Source organism: Nelumbo lutea, chromosome 7, assembly GCF_056320005.1.
Source record: "Nelumbo lutea isolate HS-2025 chromosome 7, American lotus-T2T, whole genome shotgun sequence".
NCBI lineage: Eukaryota > Viridiplantae > Streptophyta > Magnoliopsida > Proteales > Nelumbonaceae > Nelumbo > Nelumbo lutea.
Window position 1 is genome coordinate 16,596,569 of NC_142690.1, and position 24,018 is coordinate 16,620,586.

Genomic DNA, 24,018 nt, shown 5'->3' on the forward strand with positions numbered 1-24,018 from the left:
CATGACAAGATTAGCAGTTTCCAACCTCTCATGTCTAAGCCTTTCCTCCTCTTGTACACACATAGTCAGGAGCCTATTAAAGCTCCAGGGTTCCTTCTGAGTATTGTATGACACCTTGAATGGTCCATACTCAGCTGGCAAGGAGGTAAGGATGAAGGTGACCAAGAAGGGATCTGTGACAATCACACCAAGGCTATTGAGCTTGTCGCTTATATCCTTCATTTCCAGAATGTGGTCTCTAACAGATTTCAAATTAGCTAATCTCATTTTAGCTAGTTTATTCAATAGTGTCTGTGAAACCACTTTCTTTGAGGCAACAAAATGTTCTTCAATGGCTGCGAGACATTCAGCCATAGTATCTTTCTCAGGAATAGCACCTCTTATCCTTTTGTTTATGTGGGCTTTGATGAGATTTGCAAATTCGGTTGGATTTTTCCCAATTATCTAAGTGCTAAGTATGGGTTTTGTCTTTTCCCGTATGGCTAAATCTAGGTCTTTGCATCCTAGAATTATATGAAGCATTTCGCTCCATTCTCCATAATTATCTCCATCCAACATAGGAATTGCAGTAATGTCAAAGGTATCGAGATTCGCCGCAAATTTAAATCAAATTTATAGAATCAGGATTTCACCACATAAGCAATTGAGTTTTACCTCTGGGCATTCAACCCAATTTCCGGTTTAAGTGAGTGTGTATCATTTGAGATTGCTATCCCACACCTTTGGGCATTAGAGATTTAGGTATCTTCAAATGATTCACATTCACGATGTTAAATCTTAATTGCTCGCCTTTGGGCCTAAACAATTCCGATTTAACACAACAAACAAATTCCAGCCCCCTAGAATTACCAATGGGTTGCTTTGGTTAGGCCCATTTAACAAACAAATTTGCTAAGGCGCAACTAATTCAAATCCAGTTTGTTGACGTGGCCAATATTTACAAAACATTAATTGTAGTGGTCCTAAATGAATTCTTTGAATAATTCATTCGGTTTTGTTAAGAACTGAACCACTCTGCAGTTTGCACTAATAAGGCTACATTCAACCGGTTTGGTTTGACCTAAATCGGCTTAGGTGATTGACCTCATCAACAAGTTGGCGGTTGTTATTACGCAAGAAAAATTGATAATGGGCCTGAAACCCATTATGCTTAGCATAAAAAAAACGCAATTATCAGCCCAACAAATTACAACTTTGGTCTCTCTAGGTCTGCCATTTTAATGACATGGTAATCCTAAAATTTTTGTTGGTTACAGCATTGATTAACAATATATGGGGTTCAATAAATTATTCCTTTTCCAAATTAAATAAGGAAAACTGAGCATGTGGTGTGATATATATGCGACTCTAGTGATAAAGACTGTTAAGCATTTCAGCAGCTTAAAAAAAAATTCTGATCACATGTTCTCATATATATATCAGCCCACAAGGCAATCAACTATGGATTAAAACATTTCCTATCCATAGCTCATCTATTGTTCGTTATTCACCCATTTACTGGTTAGGTTGTGACTTTTAAACACATGGTTCTGTGACAACCTACAACCGGGTTGTGACCATTACTGGTCAGCAAACAACACTGTAATACAATCATAATTTTATCATTATCATGCCATCAAACACTCTCCAAAAAACACACACACATACAGCTAGATAATCTATAACTACTGCAGAAGTCCTCTATGTTAATGGTAGGTTTAACCACTACTGGCAACATGGCTTGTTACATCAATAGTGCCATCCAAATTGGCATTGAAAACGACTGAATTAAACAATAAGAAATTAACAGAAATAAAACAAGGATTAAACAGTCCTCATAGATCTAATAAAATGGGCAGAAATACAACCCAAATTCAAGCCATGTTGGAGATAGTCGGTATTACCAAAACCCATTAACATAGGTATACAAATAAATGAATAGATAAAACAATGGCAGCCATGGAATTCAACTCAAGGGGTTCAACCATTACAGAGTTATGGTTCTGGAGAACCAGCTCTGATACCACTGTTAGTCGGTTAAGGTGTTTCCGATTTGAATGTCAGTCCCCATAATGGGTGAATAAAACATAATGGACAGAATTAATCTGTAATCTAAAACATACAGATCTGAACCGATATATTCAACTCTGGTAATCACCTTTGATTGACCAACTTAATTAAATAAAAAGAATCAGTTTAGTATATACTTCCAGACGCCATAACCACTGTAGTTGTTGTCCTCATAATTTGATGTGTATTCGTTTCAGTCTTTGACCCTCCAAACAAAGTCCAACTGCCTACACGTTGTCTTCTTACTCAAACCAATGCAGCCATATTCAACAGTAGTCTCTCACCAATGTGATGATCAGTGTTGCGAGTACGGACCAATGCAGCCATATTCAACAGTAGTCTCTCACCAATGTGATGATCAGTGTTGCGAGTACGGAACTATTCCCTTGAGCCAGAAAAACAATCTCTCTCTATGTTCTATCTATTTCAGTCAATCAGTGCTGAGAGGAAGCACTCTAATGGAGCTTGAAAATAAGATCAGTAGTAAGAGATTTCATACCATACGCCCATGGAAGAGGGGTCCTCTCTTTTTGTCTTACTAGGCAGCCTTCCTATCAAAGAGCTTTCCTAATCAAGGTTCAAAATATTGTTACGTATCAGCCCATAACGGTTGATACGTATCATTCCGAGACCCTTCCGATACGCCCCTACAATGGGTGTATCGGGGGTCTGACCAGTTCAGGGGATGAAGGGGTCCTAGACTGGCTCCTTGAACCAGTTTTGAAAAAAAAATAAAAAAAATAAAAAAAAAAACAAGTAGCAAAGCGCCCGATAACCTTGTTCCTAATTAAGGAGATTTTAATTCTCTTAATTTTCTCCGATTAACAACCCCCATTATTTCCAAATTAATGGGGCATTTCAAATTTGAATTGGATCTTCGAATCCCCTAATTAACGAGCTGTATTAGGAAGATGTTCAAGTCCTAACACCCACCCACATAATGAGCTCTAATTTGGGTGTTTAGAATTGGGCCAATCAACAATCAATCTGGATCGTGGCCACTATGATGGGCCATAATCCGGGTCATACCCTGATGGGTATTTTCTAACAAAAATCATTTACAAAAATAAAACCAATAATTCTTTAGTTATTCAAATGGTTATTTTCTATTTATTTTTACAAAACAACACCCAGTATAAAACAACACCCAGTTCATTTTGGTTTGAAAATTTTCATACTACAGCTTTCTTGATTAATCGCCTACACCTAGCTAGAAGAGCTACGAATGTACTGAATCCACAAGGCGCCATGGTTTAATTGAAGCATTCCATATTCCAACAGGCAAATGCTGCTCTCTCTCTCTCTCTCCTCATGTTGTTTTCAATGAGTGATTCTTCCATTTGCATCTTACATATCTAACACTGCTACTAGCCTATTACGGTTTTCCACATGGCAAAGAGAATCCCTACTAATTCTTACATGGCAAAGAGTCTTAAAAAACCATTCAACCTGAAAGCTTAAACTGTTAAGTAAGGTCCTTGAATAGGTTTTATTCTCTAACAAAGAAAATCTGCATCATATCTGACCCAGACCAATCCAGTTCGACTTGGGTTCATCAGTTCAACTGTGTCAATATACTTGTATAGATCCAACATCTTACAACTACGTTGCAAGAATGCTTCTGATCACCTTTCTTAACACAAATATATAATCGAGCTTCTTTACAAGACTGACATAGACTTAGCCAAGCCAATCTCCACTACAATGGCTGTCAGTACTTCTCTCTTACACCACTCTTTAACCCTTGAGAATATTGCTAGATTGTTGGTGTCCTCTAATATGTCACTATTATTTACCCTAAAATATCCTTTTGCTATATATCAACAAATTATGCTAATTCCTTCATCAGCCCTCATTATTTAGATCATGATTGTGGCTGCCTTAAAGTGATCTCTATGCTACTTGAAAGGCTCTTTACATCATGTCATTGCCTCTATTTCTCTTGACCTACCTGCCTTCTCTGTTGCTGATTGGGTAAGAATAAGATGCGCGCCCAGATGATAGAAGATCGATCTCAATGTGTTTTTATATCTTTCTAGGTCCCAACCTTGTCTCTTAGACGTCTAATTGAGAAGAAATCCACCGTTTTAAGATCTGGGATTTAATTCTTTTCTAAACCCCCCATCTTTCACTTACACCTGCCATTCTCAATAGTCTTGCTCCGACCTACGTACCCAGTATTTGATGCTTACACCAAGCAAATCAAATTGAATTTCATGTTGTAAGGGAGCAAGGGGGGCCTAAATAACTCAAAGTTTGTTTATCAGCACTACGGATCAACCAATTGATATCTTCAGTAAAGGTTTGTTGGGAACCCATTCTCAATCTTTTAGGCTCCAAGTTGAACGTTGGCTCTCCACCATCAACTGGGAGATAGAGTGAGGCTGTGAAAAATTGCCTTCATAGGCGTATCAGATTAATCGATACTATTTTCTTTTACTTTTTTTTATTCTTTTTTTCTGAAACCGATTCAGGGGAGCCGGTTTAGGGCTCCTCCACCCCTGAACTGGTCAGACTCCCGATACACCCACTATAAAGGCATATCGGAAGAGTCCCAAAACGATATGTATCAGCCGATACAGGCCGATACGTGTTGATACTTTAAACCTTGGTGTGGAGAAGTAAGGCAATTCCACAAAGAACGAATAAATGGAGTTTGGTGAGAGACGAAAAATAAACCCATGCCTTCATACGTGATTGAAGCAATAAATGGAATGGAAGACAACAAAGTATAAGCATGGGAATAGCAACCCCAGACCTCCATTCCTTATCTATTCGAACAATACTAAAAAATTTATGTGCGGATACCTTCTCCTGCAGAGAGAGGCCACGTCGTCTTAACAAAGGCCCTTCCCATCTTAGTATATATAATAAATATGCAGATATATAGATATGCAGATACATACATAGATATGTACATCTATATAAAATTAACATATTTGTTGATAAATTTGGTTTAAATACCATATGTTCATTAAAGATATCTCTATTTTTGCCGCTATTAGAATGCCAAAATTGCCCATTTACCCATTTCACAATTTGGAGAAGACTATTATGATCCATTTGATTTCCAATTGGAATCAGAACCACAATGATCTATTCCCATAGTCTGTTTGGTTCAAACAGGAATGGAATGAAAAATAGAATCAGTATGAATGGGATTTCATTCCCAAGGGGGAAAGAAAGGCCATTCTACATTCTACTAAGAATGGGAATGGAATTCAAACTCCGCTCAACCAAACAGTTGAAATCAAAATAACCCAACCAATTCCGACTCCAGACCTTATTCCTGCAAATAAAACAGGGTCTTACATCAATTAATTGTTGGGAATGTGGGCAAAGTGCTGAAAGCTCGTGTTGCAAATAGAAACTGCCACATCAGCAAAATTATATTGTTTCTGCTGATGTGGCAGTTGCTTTTGTTTTCAAAAACAAAATCATGTTGCCCAACACACCTAAAATTGTAAAGATGAACTTACCCTTTTTTCTTTTTTTTGCAAATTTGCTGGAAGTCAAAGACAAAATAAACACTGCACATAGGGACAACGACTATGTTCAAGATTTGAATTCTATGCTCCAAATAACCATAAGCTGTCATAGACACAACCTTTGTTGTTCCAACAAAAATAAACACTGCACAAGATAAGATATCCAGATGTCACAGAAAAATGGCATCGGATTTGCTGTCTAAATCCGCACATAACCCCCTTTTATCCATATAGTTTTCAAAGCATCAAATCTACAAGGTTATCATTAACATACTTTGCTTGTATACTGATGTAATATTTGCTTGGATCATGACTGGATATAAAAATTTTAAAAACAAAAATGCAGAAGATGGAGATCTGGTAACTAGCTTGAACTAGTCGCCATGGATGGTATAGCGTTCCCATTTCTTCGTTGGGTCATATATCTGTGAGAAAACAAGTATGATTAGAATGCCAACCTTTTAAAAGAAAATGATGTCATTTATCAAGCGGGGAAAATCTAACCCCAGGTCATGATCACCACAAGGTCCACAACCTTGCAAAGTACAACATTAAAAGCATAAACAGGACTGTCATTATATGAGACCTAAGGGTGTAAGTGTCCAATTAAGTTTCCCTTTACAAGGTCATGGCTCTGGAATTTATCCTGTTATTTCAGCAAAGTTCTAACACGAGCATGCAAAAAAGTTCTTTACACATGATAGCACAAATACAAATTCAAGAGTCCAAGTAATGATTGCCATCTTCAGTCAAAATCCCAGATCAGCCCAGTCAAATAATAGTGTTTTTTTTTTGGTTAGTCAGCAATCACTTTCCCCTTTAAACCTTTTTTTCCCCAAAGTGCTGGTTGCGGGACTTGATTCCGCGTCAATGCTGGGACAACCCAGCTAACACGCCAACGAGCCAGCCCTCGATTGGCAATAATAGTGTTCTTTGCATATGATTAGCATATGAACCATATATTTCTACCAGATAGACAGGAGTGCAGGCTTGTTTTGCATGAATGAAGAAGTCACATTGATGTGCATGAATGTGAACAAGCACACCCGCACGTGCGGGGGCGAGGCCACATTGATGTGCATGAATGCGAACAAGCACCCGCACGTGCGGGGGCACACACACACACACAACATACCTCCCATCTTGAAGCAGGGAAGATGTGCTTGTTCTTCTCATACCAATGCCTCTCGACAACTTTCCCAGCATGGGACTGCAAGAAAACAAAAAAGTGTAAAATTGCAAGCATAAAATGTGACACATGCACAACGTGTTGCATTAAATTGTTTTTCAACACATGGCAGCAGGCAGAAAAACATTCAATTGTCTCATTCTCTTCCAATCTGTTCAATCTGAAATTCTTCAACTCGACCCTTTGGCCAAGTGGCAGGAATCGTGTTTAAACAAGCCATTAGGGAGAGAATGAGGCAATAGAACATGTTCACTCAAACCTGCCATGTGAGAGTGCAAATAAGATTTAACCAACAGTTTTGGTTAAATACAGAGTTACAATTAAGCTGCTCTACATTTTTTCTCAGGTTATGGTTAAAAGGTTTTAAAGATAAGTAGGGCTAATATTAAAAATACGCAATGGAAACTTAAGACTGCAGTGGGAACAATTAAGACTTCTGCTCAAGAGATGCCCCAAACTGAAACTCCATTGCATTATATTTCAGTAAGAGATCAAATAAAGATAAAAATTTCCCACTATATCACAGCAGGAAAGATGAAAAGTGCATCTATGAAGGTTAGCTCTTCTTGTATGTCTTGCTCCCAGGCCAACTTCTGTCGTTATCTTGTGCAAATAAGAGATTTGAGGAACATGAATTGGCTAATGTATTAAGCCTATCATCATTGGAATTGGTCTTTAATTCATTATTGGTACCAACAATTGGTACCAAGGGTACAAATTGTCCATTCATCTTTGGGTCAATGTCATTCTGCAACAGTTGGCACCAAGGGTACCTATGTCATTGCCATTGTGTAATGTAATCAGGGGCTTATTGGTCATTTGACCCTATCAATTTTAACACTAATAATTTGGTATGGGATCCAAGATTGATTCACACCAGTTATTTTCACTCTTTTCTTCCTCTCCTTTTCTTTCTCTATTTTCTCTTTCAATATGAAGGGCCTACAGCAAGAACTATAGCACAGTGATCCCTCTCCAGAGAGTACATAGTACAGCCCCATCAGGGATCTAGCCTCTTCCATCAGCCCCAACCCATTTCTCCTTAGACTTTCAGAGTCGACCACGGCTGCCACAACCATGCTCCTACAACAAGAATCTCTGGCTCAGGCCCCAATCTTTGAGGAAAATGGCACCACTGAAACCCTCTTGCTTGTTGGTGTTCCTCTCTCAGTGGTTTTCACCACTGACCTCCAACTTGCAAATGTTGCAGTAACATCTGCCTCTTGATCCACCATCACCACATTCAGACCTTCAAGACTTGATCTTGCCATCATTTCCCTAAAACAATGGCGACAGCAACTCGATTTCCTCTCATGCAATCAAAAATCATCTCCCATAATTTCCAGTCCCGGATCCAGCCCCCTTGCCCACTTTTGAGGGTCCTCTTCCAGATCGAGCACCAGATACCAAGAGAAGATTGAACTGATATCATCAGACTTAACTCTGATTGAGGAAAATGGAATAGCAAAGACCAACAGTGACCTTTACTTGGTTCAAATCACTGTTGCTAATCAGATTGGAATTTCATCACAAGAGCTATTGTTGTAGCCAACGACCACCCAATTGTGCCTTCAACCATCACTTGGCACCTAAAGACCTGATTATGTCAATTATCATGACCTGATGAGGAATCAGCACAACAAACAATACTTGCCAACACCCATTCTAAACTCTTCAAGTATTGTGTACGGTTTCATAAATGAGGTATAAATTCCTCACAAATGCTCTAGTTAATCTTCCCATTGATAGACGTTTCATCCATGATGAGATCTCCTCCCCTTCAGAAACGAATTAAACTTCATGGACCCTGAACTATGGAACTAGAGGTCAAAGGCAGCTGCACCAACTCGGACAGTCCCTTAAATCCCCCCCCCCTACTTTCAAAAGTAAAACTTTGAGTTACAACATTCTGCCTTGGGTTTCCCTCCTAATGCATTTAAAACAAACTCTTTCAAAAGTCATAAGCATTTCTTTCAAAACAGACTCTTTCAAAAGTCATAAGAATTGCCTTAGGCTGGTCCAAAAGTGACCTTCAAAGACACTTTGTTTTCAACTTTCGAGAGCTAAGATAACTTTCATCATTTACCTCTGAATGACTTGTTTTTAAGGTATGTGGAAAATCAACATGGATGAGACAGAATATGGAAAAATGCAGCTTCCACTCAAATACTCTTTTCAATGTGTCTTTTATTTATGCGGAAGCTGTGAGTTTCTTGCCAATCACATATTTGGTACTTCAGCCTCATATTGTCCCTCTCAGCTACCATATTTACTGCTGGTACCATATTTACCTTATTCACCTTTAATAACATATTCTAGCTCATCGCCATTTATCTTGAATATAGTTTGGGCATATTCACAGCCTACTTCGGATATTTTTCATCTTCAAATATGTTTCAGTTCATACATAGCTTGTTTTGAATAGACTTTCAGCATAGTTACATATTCATCTTACGTACACTTATTTTCAATCATGCTAAGGCCAATAGCAGTCACTTTGAACACAATTTAAGGGGTAATTACAGTTTACTCCCAAGGCTCACATCTATTCTAGTCTTTACTAAAGATTTCTTTTTGCATGATTAGGCTACGCATATGACTAAGTATTGTAGTTCATGCATTCTGACTTCAAGGGTTTTGAATACTACAGACTCTTATCATGGAACTTCAACCCATAAATGATTGGCCAACAACTACCTGAACTAATTACAGAATACTATGAGTTTCTACCCCAACTTTCGTAACATCTTAGCTAGACGAATTGTTCTAACTTTTAGTTTTGAATCTAGCTTTCTGCTCTTCTGGTTTGAGTGCCATAGTGAAGGCCACGAACTCAGGTTTCAGATAACTTTTTTCTTGACTTAATTACAGAATATACCATTTCAGCAGCTTTTTCTTACATCCTGAATTTTCAACATTTCCTTCTCATCATTTCATGAGCATCATCTAGAATATTTAGATACCCTTTTTCAGATACACAGGCCAATGTGAATGACAAAGTTTCTATATGTGCATATTGTTACTTTCTTACTTTCATAAAACTTACAACTCCACTTTTAATTCAAAGCTTAATTAAGAAAAGAAACAGTTGCACGTTATTTTGTCTTAGAAATAGCCTCTCTGTGTATCTGCATGGGTAAGGCTGCATCAATCTGTCCCTCCCCAGAGCCCACATTGGCGGGAGCCTTGTGCACTAGGCTGCCCTTTCACATTGGGTTTAATTCATCTTTTACATCAGTCACTATCATATTACGGCTCCACCTACTATAGATCATATAGCACCTTAGCACAATTTCCCAACAGCAAGCTTGTATCTTCTAGTGTAGATTTATCCTTTCCAAGAGACATTTTCAGCAAACCTTAAGTATATTAGGATTCATTTGTAATATTTCCAAGTAATTCTGAACACATCTTTGGCTATGGCCATGTTTTCCTGCTTTACCAATTTTACCGCCTACTTAGTTGTTGAATCGTAGCTCACCACAATTTGGTTTTAATATTCAATATATGGTTACTCTTTCTATGAACCATGCGCATGCAACCCAGATTCTCTTGCAAACTGCATACAGTTCAAGTAATCTCGCACAAAAGGTAACCTTCCTATTTAAAAGTCGGAACCCCCAGTCTTGATGTGTCAACACACTTCTTAGTTTTCTCATAAACTATCCAGCACAGTATCTTAAGCATATTTCGGCTGGATACAATAGTAGATAACCTTCGAAGCAGCGTAAGCATAGCTATAGCCATTACGCCTTTTTGTCTAAATAGTACTGCAGTTCACAGTTAAGTATATTTAGATCAAGATCAACAATCCAGAGGATGAGGGCCAATCACAACAGTCCAGAAACCATACTCAGGGGCTGCACCAATGACATCCCTCATACAAGCAACAGACCTTCATTATATTCACATTTGATTTACATTGCTACTACATTATCTCTAATGACTAACCTCTTCTCTCCATCATGCTACAGCTCAAAGTGATTTACTTCTCCCATCCTTCAGGTATGTTAACCAACTTTCAGCAGTGGCATGATTTTCACATGATTTTACATGGCTTTTGCACTATTTTCAGGAACGTACTTCATGCACAATCATGCCAACCATTGCTTTGACATAATTCTTGTACTGCTTTCTTATACATCACCAGGTTCCAGCCAAGGGTGCCTAGTCGCCTAGGCAATGCCTTGACAACTATGCTCCCCATGATGTAACTCCAATATCATAGATAGTGACAGGTGCCATTCAATTCTATCATCACTAAGTCCTCTGTTTTGCAGGTAGGACCAAACTGAAGAGTTGATCCTTAAATATTGTCAGGTCCTCATGGGACATTGCCTAGGTTTGTGGTCTTTCCAAATCAAATCGATTGACCACATATTTGCATCTGCCAAAGAAAATAAACCCAACACTTCTCTACAAGATCTCGGCCCATGTGAAGTGTTTTAAGTAGCCAGAGATTAGAATGTGAAAGGCCATTGAAAGGGTAAACAAAAACACAGGTAAGACTCAAAACTTGCCAAGAAAAAACAAAACTTAGAAGTTGATATGATGCTCCAATTAAATTTCATAGAAAGCACAACAAATGTAGCTAAGTTACAAGAACTGTGAACTAATAAAACAACTGGTTTCATTGTTTTCTTGTAATGTTTTGTGGGTCCACGTTAACCCAAGTTCTACCAAAAACAAAACCACAAAAAGAATCTTAAAAGGAGAAAGGAAAAGAAAAATACCTCATCCTTCTCTATTGTTGCATCAGCAATTGTACGCACATCCTCGTGTACATCAAAATGGAAAAGCTGTGTGAAACAGAAGGGAAAAGAAACATGTATCAAAGAGGATTTTTTTCCTTTTCTTTTTTCTTTTTTTTTTGGGGGGGTGTCAGTAACAAAACAGACAAAGAATTTCCTTAATAAACAGAACGAAAATATTTCTTATCAGCAGCATCATTCAAAAATTTTTGTTAATGCAGTGGAAGGAAAAAGAAAGAACACTCGAGGGGCTCGAGGAAGGTCAAAATGAAGGAAACCAGTATACTCCTGCAGGCTACATCCAAAAGTCTTGTATGGACCATTAACAGACCAAAACCAACCCACTACAACTCGTATCATTCCAAAGAAATAATTAAATAAAACTAATTCCCCATACTTGAAGTCCAGAATAAGTCCCTCCCCCCTCCACCCCCTCCCCCCCCCGAACTAAGTTATCTTGTGTTATCTTCTTCTTGATCTTCTTAGATACTTTGGAGAGAACTTATTTGATGTTCAAAGGTTCAGAATAAGTCCCCCCCCCTCTCCTTCTATCTTTTGTTTTCATCTTCTTGATCTTCTTATATACTTAGGAGAGAACTTATTTGAAGTTCAAGGATTCAGAAAGTCCCTCCCTCCCTCTCCCTCTAAATTATCAACTTAATTATCTTGTGTTTTCTTCTTCTTGGTCTTCTTATATACATTGAGAGAACTTATTTCATATTCAAGGGTTCAGAAGTGCCATTCTCTTCTTCCCTTTCCTTCTACTTCTTCTCTTCTTCTTTTCTTCTTCATGGCAGAAATATTTTCCCTTTTCTTTTTCTTGTTTATTCTGTTTTAACCTAATAAATCACATGGTATCACAAGGATTGAACTGATCCTGCTTTGACACCAAACTAAGTTTCACCTATAGTTTTCTCTCTCCACTCATCAAGGAGGAGAAAAGGACTGAATAGGATTGATCGTCCTCTAAGAAAGGAGGTTTCCATACTGTTAGAATGTTGAATGATGTCTCTTTATATGAGTGTTCGGCTGATAAGAGTTCTTATTAGCCCATACTTAAGTTCAAGCTATCCTGTAACTGGGCATGTGTTAATGGGCCTAAGCCTGTTTAATGTTTTAAGTTACTGGGTGTCCCATCACTAATCAGGGGCATTCCAGTAATTACTTGTATCTTGTACTACATTCAAATATAAATAATAACATGGTCAACTGGCTAGGTCAGTTCGACATTCCAGCATCTCTTCTTCTTCTTCTCCTTTCTGCTACTTCGGCTACAGTAGTTTAGCTTTCATGGTAATCAGAGCATTAGCTTCTTCCTGGTTTCAGCCGGCGCACACTCTCTTCTCTTGCTGTCTTTTCATCTTCTCTCTTCCTTTTCTGGGTTGCTGCAGTGAAGACCTAGGGGTGTAAGAGAGTAAAGCAAGTTCGAACCTAGGGTTTCTCTTGGTTGTAGGACTCAAGGGAAGTAAGACCCAGAAGTAGATGTCCTACTAGGTTATTTCCAGCAAATAGTAGCTATTTGGCTACTAAGAGAGGTCTGTATAGGACAGACCTAGTTGAGGACTGATTTCAACAGTCCTAGCACTAGCCGAAAGGGGGAGAGCTTCCTCTACAGTTGCAACTTCGGTGCTCCAGCAAGACTTGCACAGACTTAGCTTCTTCTACAGAGCCCACTGTTTATTTGCTACTGTTGCAGCCTCGAACTGTTCACTTGCTTCTGTACCCGAACTGTTGCAGTTTCGGTTCAGCCCAAGTGAAGTCTATATAGTGTTCTACCAGCACTGTGAACACTTCTACCAGCATAGCAAAGTGGTAAACACCTCCAAGTTCAGGTTGGTCATCAGTCTGAAAACCCTCACCACTGCTGTGAGATTACCTAGGGAGCTGCCAGCTCCAGATTGTTCAGCACTGTGAACCCTAGTTGAGAACTGATGTCCGCAGTCCTAGTATTGGCCGCAAGGAGGGGCACTCTCTTTACAGTTGCAGTACTCAAAGTTCAAGTGGAGTCTGCATAGCACAATAGTTGAGAATCCTTTGCTTCAGGTCGGTTACCAGCCCAGAACTCCTTGCTTGCTGCTGTAACTGAACTGTTTCAGAACCGTGGCAGTCTCGGCAAGTCTGAAACTGTGTCGAGTGCTGTCAGAACCTGCTGTGATCATTTCGGCTAATCAGAATCTGCTCCAGAACTGGTTCAGAACCTTCAGAACTGCTTTGGCTAGTCTTAATCAGTGTCACCTACACAGTGGCTGCAGTCAAGATGTCTTCAATACCCAGAGAAGTTTCTTCTAGACATAACAGGCCTGCGGCAAGTGGGAATCTTGTCACCAGTAACAATGATGACAACTCACAAAATACACCAACAGTGTCTTCTTCTCCTATGGGACAGGTTGTTGATTCCTCTGGAACTGGTACTTTGGGCTTCACTGCTAGTGAGGTAGAGGTCCTTAGCAGGGCATTAGCCTGTCTAAGGAATAATTCTTTTGCTTCTACATCTCTTGCCAGATCAGGTACAGCCTCTGCTTTCAGTGCCACTGGCTCTATTGACTCTACTTCTTGGGTTATTGATTCCAGTGCTACTGACCACATGACACATATGTCTTCCCTATTCTCTTCATATCATTTGTTGTCTGGTCAGGATAAGATGAGAGTTGCTGACGGGTCTTTCTCCACTATTTCTGGAAAGGGAGTGGTTAACCTAAGCAAGGACCTCTCTCTTAAATCAGTTTTACATGTTCCCAGTCTTACCTCAAATCTTTTGTTTGTTTCAAAACTTACCAAAAATTTGAAATGTAGTATAACCTTTTTCCCTACTCATTGTGTCTTCTAGGACAGATTGACAAGGAGAACGATTGGGTGCGGTCATGAGTATGGAGGCCTCTACTATCTTGATGCAGACATCGGTTCAGCCTTACAAGCATCTGCTACCAGTAGTCCAGAGAGTGTGGAGTCAATAGCTAAGCTGCATCTTTGGCATGCTAGGCTAGGTCATGTGTCTCTCTTCATTAGAAATGTTGTTTCCCGAATTGTTTAAGGGCATTCCAAGTCAAAGTCTAACCTATGAAGTATGTCAAATGTCAAAACAATGTAGAACTGTGTATCCAATTTCTAGTAATGAAACTTGTGCTCTTTTTGATTTGGTTCATTCTGATGTCTGGGGCCCTTCATCCATTGTTTCCTTTGATGGCTTCCGGTACTTTATCAGTTTTATTGACCACTACTCTCGTTGCACATGGATCTACCTGTTAAAAGGACGGGATGAAGTACCACGGATAACCATGGCATTTTGCAAGATGATTGAAACGCAGTTTAATAAGAAGATTAAGCAATTCAGGTCAGACAAAGCTGCTGAAAACTTTGAAAAATCCTTGAACTTATTCATGGAAGATGCTGGCATACTACTTCAGTCATCCTGTGCTAATACTCCTCAGCAGAATGGGGTTGCTGAGCACAAGAATAGACATCTATTGGAGACAGCTCAAGCCTTACTATTCCAGCACAAAATCCCCAAGCAATATTGGTCTCAAGCTGTACTTTCTGCATCATATCTGATAAACTGGATGCCATCTAAGGTGTTGGGTATGAAAACCCCTTTCTCTGTTTTGTGCCCCACTCTTCCCATCTTTCCCCTTCCTCCTCGGGTCTTTGGTTGTATATGTTTCATACATGTGAAGGATCCAAAGAAGACTAAGCTGGATCCTAAGGCTACAAAGTGAATATTCTTGGGGTACTCTCCTACACAAAAGGGTTACAAGTGTTATGACCCTGTCTCCAAGAGAAAGTATGTCACCAGAGATGTGGTCTTCTTTGAGTCCCAACCCAATTTTCAGTCTTCTCAGAATCCTCTTCAGGGGGAGACTAGTGGGATGGAAGAGGATTCTCATTCTCCCTCCTTTTTTGTTCCCCTATCTGCCTCGGGTCTTCCATCCTCTCCTCCTACTCCTTGTTGTGACATTCCGGGCCAACCCAGTGAGGCTCCCACAGTGCCGGTTACCTCTCCTGATGCTGTAGATGTTCCTGAAGGCTCCAGTAGGCAACAAAAAGAGATACTTACATACAACAAGAGAAAAAGGGGCCCTCAACCTCATGACAGCAACCAGTTGGACTCGGATCAATCTGTCTCTATAATCCAAGGTAATTCCAACTCTCATACTTCTGATTTGGATCTTCCTATTGCTCTCCGTAAGCCTATCCGCTCTTGCACCACCCGGCAACCCATTGTTGATTTTGTTTCTTACTCACATTTATCTCTTGCCTATCACTCCTTTGTGTCTGCTCTTTCCTCTGTACGTGTTCCTTCTAGTTACGCAGAGGTTGTGTCTGATCCAAGGTGGAAAGAAGCTATGAATGAAGAGATGAAAGCCCTAATGAAAGCAAGAACTTGGGAATTAGTGGATCTGCCAGAGGGGAAGACCACTGTTGGGTGCAATTGGGTGTTTACTGTAAAGCACAGGGAGGACGGGTCCATTGAAAGGTACAAGGCCAGACTTGTGGCAAAGGGGTTTACTCAGAAAGAGGGGATTGACTACAAAGAAACCTTTGCCCCAGTAGCAAAGCTCAACACAATTCGGGTTCTATTGTCACTAGCAGCAAATTTTTCATGGGAACTTCATCAACTAGATGTGAAGAATGCCTTCTTAAATGGTGACCTTCATGAAGAGGTATTTATGGAACCTCCACCAGGCTATGACTTTGGTAAAAAGGTGTGTAAACTGAGGAAAGCATTATATGGGTTGAAGCAATCTCCCCGTGCATGGTTTGAGAGGCTCTGTGAGGCCATGAAGAAAGTGGGGTACACTCAGAGTGGTGCAGACCATACCTTGTTCATAAGGAGACAGGATAGCAAACTTACTGCACTCATTGTTTATGTGGATGATATGGTAATTACCGGAAATGACTTGGAAGAGATAAAAAAACTGAAGGAGTTTCTGGCTTCTGAATTTGAGATCAAAGACTTGGGTCATTTGAGATATTTTCTTGGGATTGAAATTGCCAGGTCAAGAGAGGGAATCTACATATGTCAGCGGAAGTATGTTCTAGACCTCCTAGAGGAAACAGGCATGATGGGGTGCAGGCCAGTAGATACTCCAATAGAATAGAATCATGGCCTGCAGGAATCAGTAGGGGAGGACTACTGTGATAGAGAGAGATACAAAAAATTGGTAGGGAAGCTGATATACTTATCCCTCACTCGGCCAGATATTGCTTATGTTGTGCATGTTGTCAGTCAATTTATGCACTCTCCAAAGATCCCTCATATGAAAGCAGTTGAAAGGATTCTCAGGTACTTGAAGACTTGCCCAGGAAAGGGAATTCTCTTCAGGAAAAACAATAGAATTGAAATTGAAGCTTATGCTGATGCAGATTGGGTTGGTTCTGTGGGAGACAAAAAATCAACTTCAAGATATTGTACATTTGTGGGAGGGAACCTGATCACATGGCGCAGTAAGAAGCAGAATGTTGTGGCTAGATCAAGTGCAGAAGTAGAATACCGAGCTATGGCACACGGGTTGGCTAAACTCTTATGGCTCAGAACTCTTCTTAATGAGCTTGGTATTAAGGCTGAGGGTCCTCTCAGGTTGTATTGTGATAATAAAACTGCTATCAACATTGCCAACAATCCCGTGCAGCATGACAGGACAAAACATATTGAAATTGATCGACACTTTGTCAAAGAGAGAATTGTTTCAGGAGAACTCTGTGTGTCTTATACTCCATCAGAGATGCAAATTGCAGATGTATTGACTAAAGGGCTGGCAACAACAAAGTTCAGGGACATACTTGGCAAGCTAAACATGATTGATATCCATGCTTAGCTTAAGGGGGAATGTTAGAATGTTGAATGATGTCTCTTTATATGAGTGTTCGGCTGATAAGAGTTCTTATTAGCCCATACTTAAGTTCAAGCTATCCTGTAACTGGGCCTGTGTTAATGGGCCTAAGCCTGTTTAATGTTTTAAGTTACTAGGTGTCCCATCACTAATCAGGGGCATTCCAGTAATTACTTGTATCTTGTACTACATTCAAATATAAATAATAACATGGTCGACTGGCTAGGTCAGTTCGACATTCCAGCATCTCTTCTTCTTCTCCTTTCTGCTACTTCGGCTACAGTAGTTTAGCTTTCAAAGAAGGGAAATTTTTTGATATTTGGTTGGTTGCAGCAGTTGTATGGCAAGTTGTGGCAAGTAAATGGTGTATTGTAGAGTGGAAGAAGCTTAGTTGTGTGAGCAGTGAGTCAGCTGGTGGTTTGAATTACTAAATGTTTGCTTTTTGATATTTTCTATGCTGAAAATTGGGTCCAGTGGTTACTTGGTGAAAGAACATTTTTATGAATAGTTGACTACTGAGAAGGCAAGCAGAGTAGTTTCAAACCTATGGCTACATCAACTAGTGGTTCCAAATCTGTTGTTATGTTGTAATCAGACTTCATAAATTTCCAATTGACAACTGTCAAGCTCAATGGTACAAATTATGTACCATGGGCTAAATCAGTTCAAGTTTCATTGATTGGAAGAGGCAAACTGAAATACATTAAGGAAGACAAGCCAAAGAGTGGGTCTCATGGGTAAAATGAATGGTACAGAAGAATGCACAGATCATGATATCTCTTTGGAATAGTATGGAAAATCAAATTAGTGTTAGCCTTATGTTTCTGAACACAGCTAAGGAGATTTGGGGGATGCCAAACAGTTGTACTCTAGACAAGACCACGGTTTAAAATGTCGGTGTGAATGGAAATGTCAGTCGTCCAAATATAAGAAACATGTCAGAAATGTCAAAAATATTGTAAAAATTATAGACATGGTGGAAACATTGTAAAATATGCAAAATATATGATAAAAGAAGCATAGGCACACCTTTTTTAAATTATTATCTTGTTCCAAATCATTAGACAAAGCTAAGAAACTAAGGTTATAGACAAAAGAATACATTCTGAAGTTGTCATGTAAACCTTAAGATTCAGAGCTTCATGATAGAATGAGTTAAAGCAAATTTTAAACGCATAGAAAATGTAAATGGTTGTAATATATCAACCAAATGATCTATTACACAAACAAAAACTAATATTTAACTTCATGTTTGAAATGAATACTGAGCTAGCTCAAAGTGGTAATCATGTAAGTTTGGCAGCAATAACACTGTTACTCCACATATCTACAATATTGTACTCCACATAGTGTTGCTAGTGTTCATTGAGGAATATGTTGATTCCAATAAAATTTCATGCCACTACCCATGGAAGTGACACTGGAAATGTGACACGGAAACTATCTCTTTAAAGCCACATAGTGCTGGTAGTGTTCATTGGGGAATATGTTGATTCCAGTGTTGGTAAGGACAAGGAGCTACTCCTTGTTCACTCGCTTCGCTTGCTCACCGAAGCTCCAAAAACCCCATATTTGCTATTGTTGCTCATCCATTCATCCTAATAAAAGATATTTTTAAAGGACACAAGTTATTAAGACTTTTTATAGGGATTAAGAATTTAAGACCCTGAAATGAACTTGTTTGGGCTTTGCCTCGAGGGGCTTGGTTAGGGGTCCAAGGGTAGAGCCCCCAACCCAACTGCCAAGCATAAAAAAACAGAAAAAATGCACAAATTTTCAAAAGGCACAAACCTGGGCTAAAACGCAAGGTGCACCAAGCATGTGCCTTTTGAAAGTAATGCACTTGGGACCTTGGCAAGGCACATACCCTAAAATGTGCCTAGGCACACCTAACGTGCACCTTTTAAATCACTAGTCGTGAGGGTCAAACATTTAACTTCTGATATGATTTATATGGCCCACCATCTAATTGGGCTAACCACACTACCATGGAAAAGGATCTTGGTAATAGTGCATCTAGTGTTGAGCTGTCTACTTCAAGTGTTGGTAAGGACAAGGAGCTAGTCTCTATCACACGTGAGTATGAGAGGCTTTGTCAGTTGTCTTCTTCAAACACTATAGCCACTTTTGCTAAATCAGGTACAGCTTGTCTTGTCCCATGGAAGGATCTTGGTAATACTGCATCTAGTGTTGAGTCATCTACTTCAGGTGTTGGTAAGGACAAGGAGCTAGTCTCTATCACACGTGAGTATGAGAGGCTTTGTCACTTGTCTTCTTCCAACACTATAACCATCTTTGCTAAATCAGGTACAGCTTGGCTTGTCTCCAGTTCTAAACCTAGTAATCTACACCTTGGATTTCAAAGCTTCAGATCATATGATCGAATCTTCAGATCCACATATGTCTATATCTTCTCCTTCCGTTTCTTTGAGTGTTACCCTAGATAATAGTACTACTTCGTCCATCACTAATACTGGTAATGTGTCTCTTAATTCTGACATTACATTACATTTTATCTTTTATGTACCCAAATTCCCTTGTGTCTATCAATAAACTTACCTAGTCTCTTAACCGTTCAGTATCCTTTGAGTTCAAAATTTATGTGCTCCTCCTCATGTATATACTCCTCCATTAACCAAGAGTCACAGAGTGACATAGAATGATCAGTTTGTTATTTTGGGGAATGATGGCCCGTTTCACTTTTTCAGCATGATGAAGCTGTGCAACTTGTTCATCCGTTTATCTAAGATAACCCCTTTTCGTGATCCTGAAAAGCATCTGGTTGAGTAACTTGTTTTGAGGGCGGATGAAAATGCGAAGCATTAGAGATGATGAGTATTCCTGCTGAGAGAGAAAGTATCATGATGATATGGCAGTTATTGTGATCATCCTCAGAAATAAGCAGCATAAATCTACTGCTTCAACATCTTTGTAGGCATGCAACAACTATTTTGCTATTCTTACATCATCCTTGTTCAAAACATACTGCACATTATTCTATTATTGCATTAGATAATCCAGGTTCCGACTGTAATATCTGGTATAAGTTGATTGTATAGGATTCACATGTTAGTGGGTCTGAAAAGTTTGGAATAAGGATCTGGTCCATATTGGTTCATAATGTAGTGGTAACTTAAACTGTCATAATCATTAAAAAATAACCTAAACAAGCTTTTCACATGAGCAGCCAAAGCTCCACCCACAATCAGTATCATAAAGTCCATGGTAATCAAATGAGAAATCCCGCCACTAAATTCCTAGAAATTTCTTGCCACTCTACCTGCACCTTTTTGGTCACTAAAGAGGAACCAAGCCATAAACTTGTAGTAGAGAGGGTTTCTTCTCTAGGAAAATCCCCTTACCCATGGACTCTAGTAGACAAACAAAATATGCAGTGCATCACCTCTAACCCTTCCACCCCAGAAGACCCAGGTCACCAAAAGCAACAATCAGGCTTCTATGAGAGGTATACATTAACATTGATAGCCACATCCTAATAATAGCATCGATGGAAAACCCTGAGTCCTGTCTTATGGTTGCTAAGCCTATGAAATTGTTGACATTTTCATCTTATCATTGGATATTCTTGGGTTTCTTTCAGCTCATACATGACAATATACCACTTCATTTGTAAGGAGTTCCCTCTAATCATAGGTTGACAGGTTTTTTTATTTCTTGTGGAGAGAAATGTTAGCACCAAAGAGATCAAATATCTACATGTGGACCCAATGAAAGGGAGAAAGTAATCCACATGGCTCGTTAAAGAAAAAGAGAGGATGAGGTGGTGGCATTATCACCATTCACCTTACAGCACACAAGTGAGAGGAAAACAGTTTTTTCTTTATTAGAACACTAATTTTTAGGTCATTTCCCAGAAAAATTATTCAAGATTTCATAGAATAGGATCATCAAAAGAACCCAAAGGGTTCCCAATCTATAGCTAAATTCATCCCAGAATAGTGGAGGAAATCATCTTTGATAAATCATCACATCAATCTCACAATCCCTAAGATCCCACAACCCATGGGAGAAAAGAAAACCAAATCAGGAATGAGTTTGCTTTCATAATAGAAGATGGAGCAGTCAAGGATATAGAATATACAGTGGCCCCTCTCCCAACCAAATATCCTCTACGCATTTAACTTTCTTGGCAAAGAGAGAATTGTATCATTGTATTTGCTAAATCTACCAAACAGGCATTAGAAAAACTGAATTTTTTTAGGTGCAAAATCATACAGAAAGCTTCTAAAGAAGACTGTAAAGCAAAAACAAGAGAAAGACTACTTCATATAAAAATTACCAATCAAGTTGAGCATTACCGGTCCACTTTTGCCCCTTGCTTTGTTGATGATAAGTTCATAAAAACTGTGTTGCTGAACATCCAAGACAACAAGAAAACAGGTGGATTCAAATTAGTTAAGCACTTGTTCAAAGCATAATGCCCACAAAAATTGATTTTAAAATGGACTCACATGAGGGATGATCAAATCTTCCTTAACATAAAGCAGGTTCTCCACCGAGGTTGTTCGGACCTCTCGAAACTCTGGTGCAAGTTGCTGCTGAACAGCCCGGAGAAACTCTCCGATAGTGTCACCTTTTCGTACCTGAAGATCAGAAATAGTTACCATAAAGAAAACCAGATGATAAAAGGCAAATCAGCAAATCAATCACAGATAAGAAAAGAAAGTTCTCATTAACCTGGATTACTCGCCGATGGCCTGCTCCATCCCAGTAGCTGTAAGTAATTTCAAGGGGTTCATCTAAAATAAAATAAAAATTTTAGAGAAAAATGTATTTTTCATTTTTAATTAGATTTAAACAGGATTAGAGTGCACAATTACTTCGAATCTGTTCCTGCTCACGAAGCCATTGCTTCCGCAACCTTTCTCGCTCTGCTTGTTCCTCTGCTTCTCTCTCACTGATTATCCTCAGCACACCTAGGTTTTCAGATTAATCCCAGGTCCAAGAGATAGAAAAACCAAATTTTTGGTCCATACCAACTGCACACAAAAAAGTTCAATACCTGTCTGGCAAAAAGCTTGTCTCGACAGTTGGATCTTTCCCGAGTTGCCCACACCTAAACTTCTTAAACTCTTGAGTTTCTGCAAAAAAAAAAAAAAGAATAAATGAAACAAGGAAGGGAAACAAGAGCAGAAGTAACAACTCTGACTCTATGCTGTTAAACTTGTTGAAAGAACATGTATTGAATTGTTGACATGTTGTGACATTTTAGAAACCATTGTGACTTTTTTTCTTTTGATAAATAGAAACCATTATGACCTTTAGATGCAAACCAACTAAACATATAAAAGACGCTACCAAAATGTTAAAACTAGATGAAGCAATCAGAGCATCCATTACATGAAACAGGACAAAAGTGTCCGGCCCAACACTAATCTTCAAATAAAATCAACTAAAAATGAGAAATGCATAGGAAATATTATATAGAAACAAAAACCATAGAAAATAAAACATATGTACATTTTTACTTCTTCAAATCAATATCAATCCTTTTGCTGATAATCAGTGGATATCTCATACAATGAACAGTAGCAAATCAAATACAAAAGAAATAAAAGTCCCTTCTCAAATCAAACCTTTGTCTTCCCAGAAAACATCCCCAAAATAGAGAAAAACATCACATCCCTTCAGTGGAAATCATACAATGAGCAGCAGAAAATCAAATACAAAAGAAATAAAGCCCCTTCTCAAATCAAACCTCTGTCTTCCCAGAAAACATCCCCGAAATAGAGAAAAACATCACATCCCTTCACCCACCCCTTAAGGCATATGTCTTCCCTACACAGACTTCCCCACATTACTCCTGATTTGGCCAGATTATCAGCCAGCTCATTTGGCTGCTATTTTAGTCCAGGAGAATGAGATATTCACTGATGAAGCCAGAACTTTGCTTTTCTAATTAGGTATCACAATTGACAAGGGACTTCTTCCTCTCAATTTATCTAACGCATAACAATCTAACAATCACCTTCTATTCACAGTTCTTGACATCCTAGAAGGTGCAGAAGTCTAAACCTTGAAGCAGAACAAACATTCTGCTATTATAGCTGTAAAGAACACTGATGTGGTCCCCACAGTGTTCGTATGGCAGCAATATTTCTGTTAGATATGACAGTGTTAGTTGGTAGTTATTTCAGCTTTATTATTAGTTATTTCTTATTCTATTTGCCATGTAAGCAATAAGGGCAATTCAGCCCTTTTACAGTTGGCCAATAGTTATAAATACTAAGAGAGGGTCGGCAGAAATTATGACCTACTCTCTCTCTTTTCTGAAACTCTCTTCGTGTACTTCTTTTCTTCCTCTCTTCACTTCCTCTCTTCAATTTTTCATCCTTTTTTCTTTTTAATTCAAGACTTATTGTAGTCTAGATCGACTACTTGGTATCAGAGCTGACCTAGGAGCTCTGCTAGTCTGATTAGGCCGACTACATGAGAACCACCTAGGTTTGGAAGTTTTTCAACAAGGAAAGAGGATCGGTTGATTCTTGGAGGTTACTGGTAGTGTGCAGCTGCTACTAAAGAGATTGTAAAGTCTAGGAGAGTTCCAGTAGTCAGGAAGAATCAGAAGAAGCTTCGGATCCTCAAGATTAGGGTTTTGCATCAACCAACAGGTGGCGGCTAGAGATTTTTTCATAAAGTAAGCTTTTTCTTGTGATTCTGTTCAGAAAAGATAATCTTGTTTTAGTCTGAGA

The 24,018-nt window shown here is 39.0% G+C and overlaps 1 protein-coding gene across 1 annotated transcript in view; it reads right to left on the reverse strand.

Moving 5' to 3' along the window:
• Nucleotides 1–5,586: 5,586 nt before the first annotated feature.
• The window catches only part of XCT (XAP5 family protein), a 30,805-nt gene continuing 12,373 nt past the window's right edge, over nt 5,587–24,018 (reverse strand). The window contains exons 5-12 of the mRNA XM_088954199.1: nt 22,329–22,407; nt 22,147–22,223; nt 22,004–22,065; nt 21,778–21,909; nt 21,625–21,678; nt 11,460–11,525; nt 6,673–6,747; nt 5,587–5,962 (exon numbers count right to left, since the gene is read on the reverse strand). Of these exons, the coding sequence (XP_088810325.1) occupies nt 5,912–5,962; nt 6,673–6,747; nt 11,460–11,525; nt 21,625–21,678; nt 21,778–21,909; nt 22,004–22,065; nt 22,147–22,223; nt 22,329–22,407 (596 nt within the window). The 3' untranslated portion in view covers nt 5,587–5,911. The remainder of the gene's footprint in view (nt 5,963–6,672; nt 6,748–11,459; nt 11,526–21,624; nt 21,679–21,777; nt 21,910–22,003; nt 22,066–22,146; nt 22,224–22,328; nt 22,408–24,018) is intronic.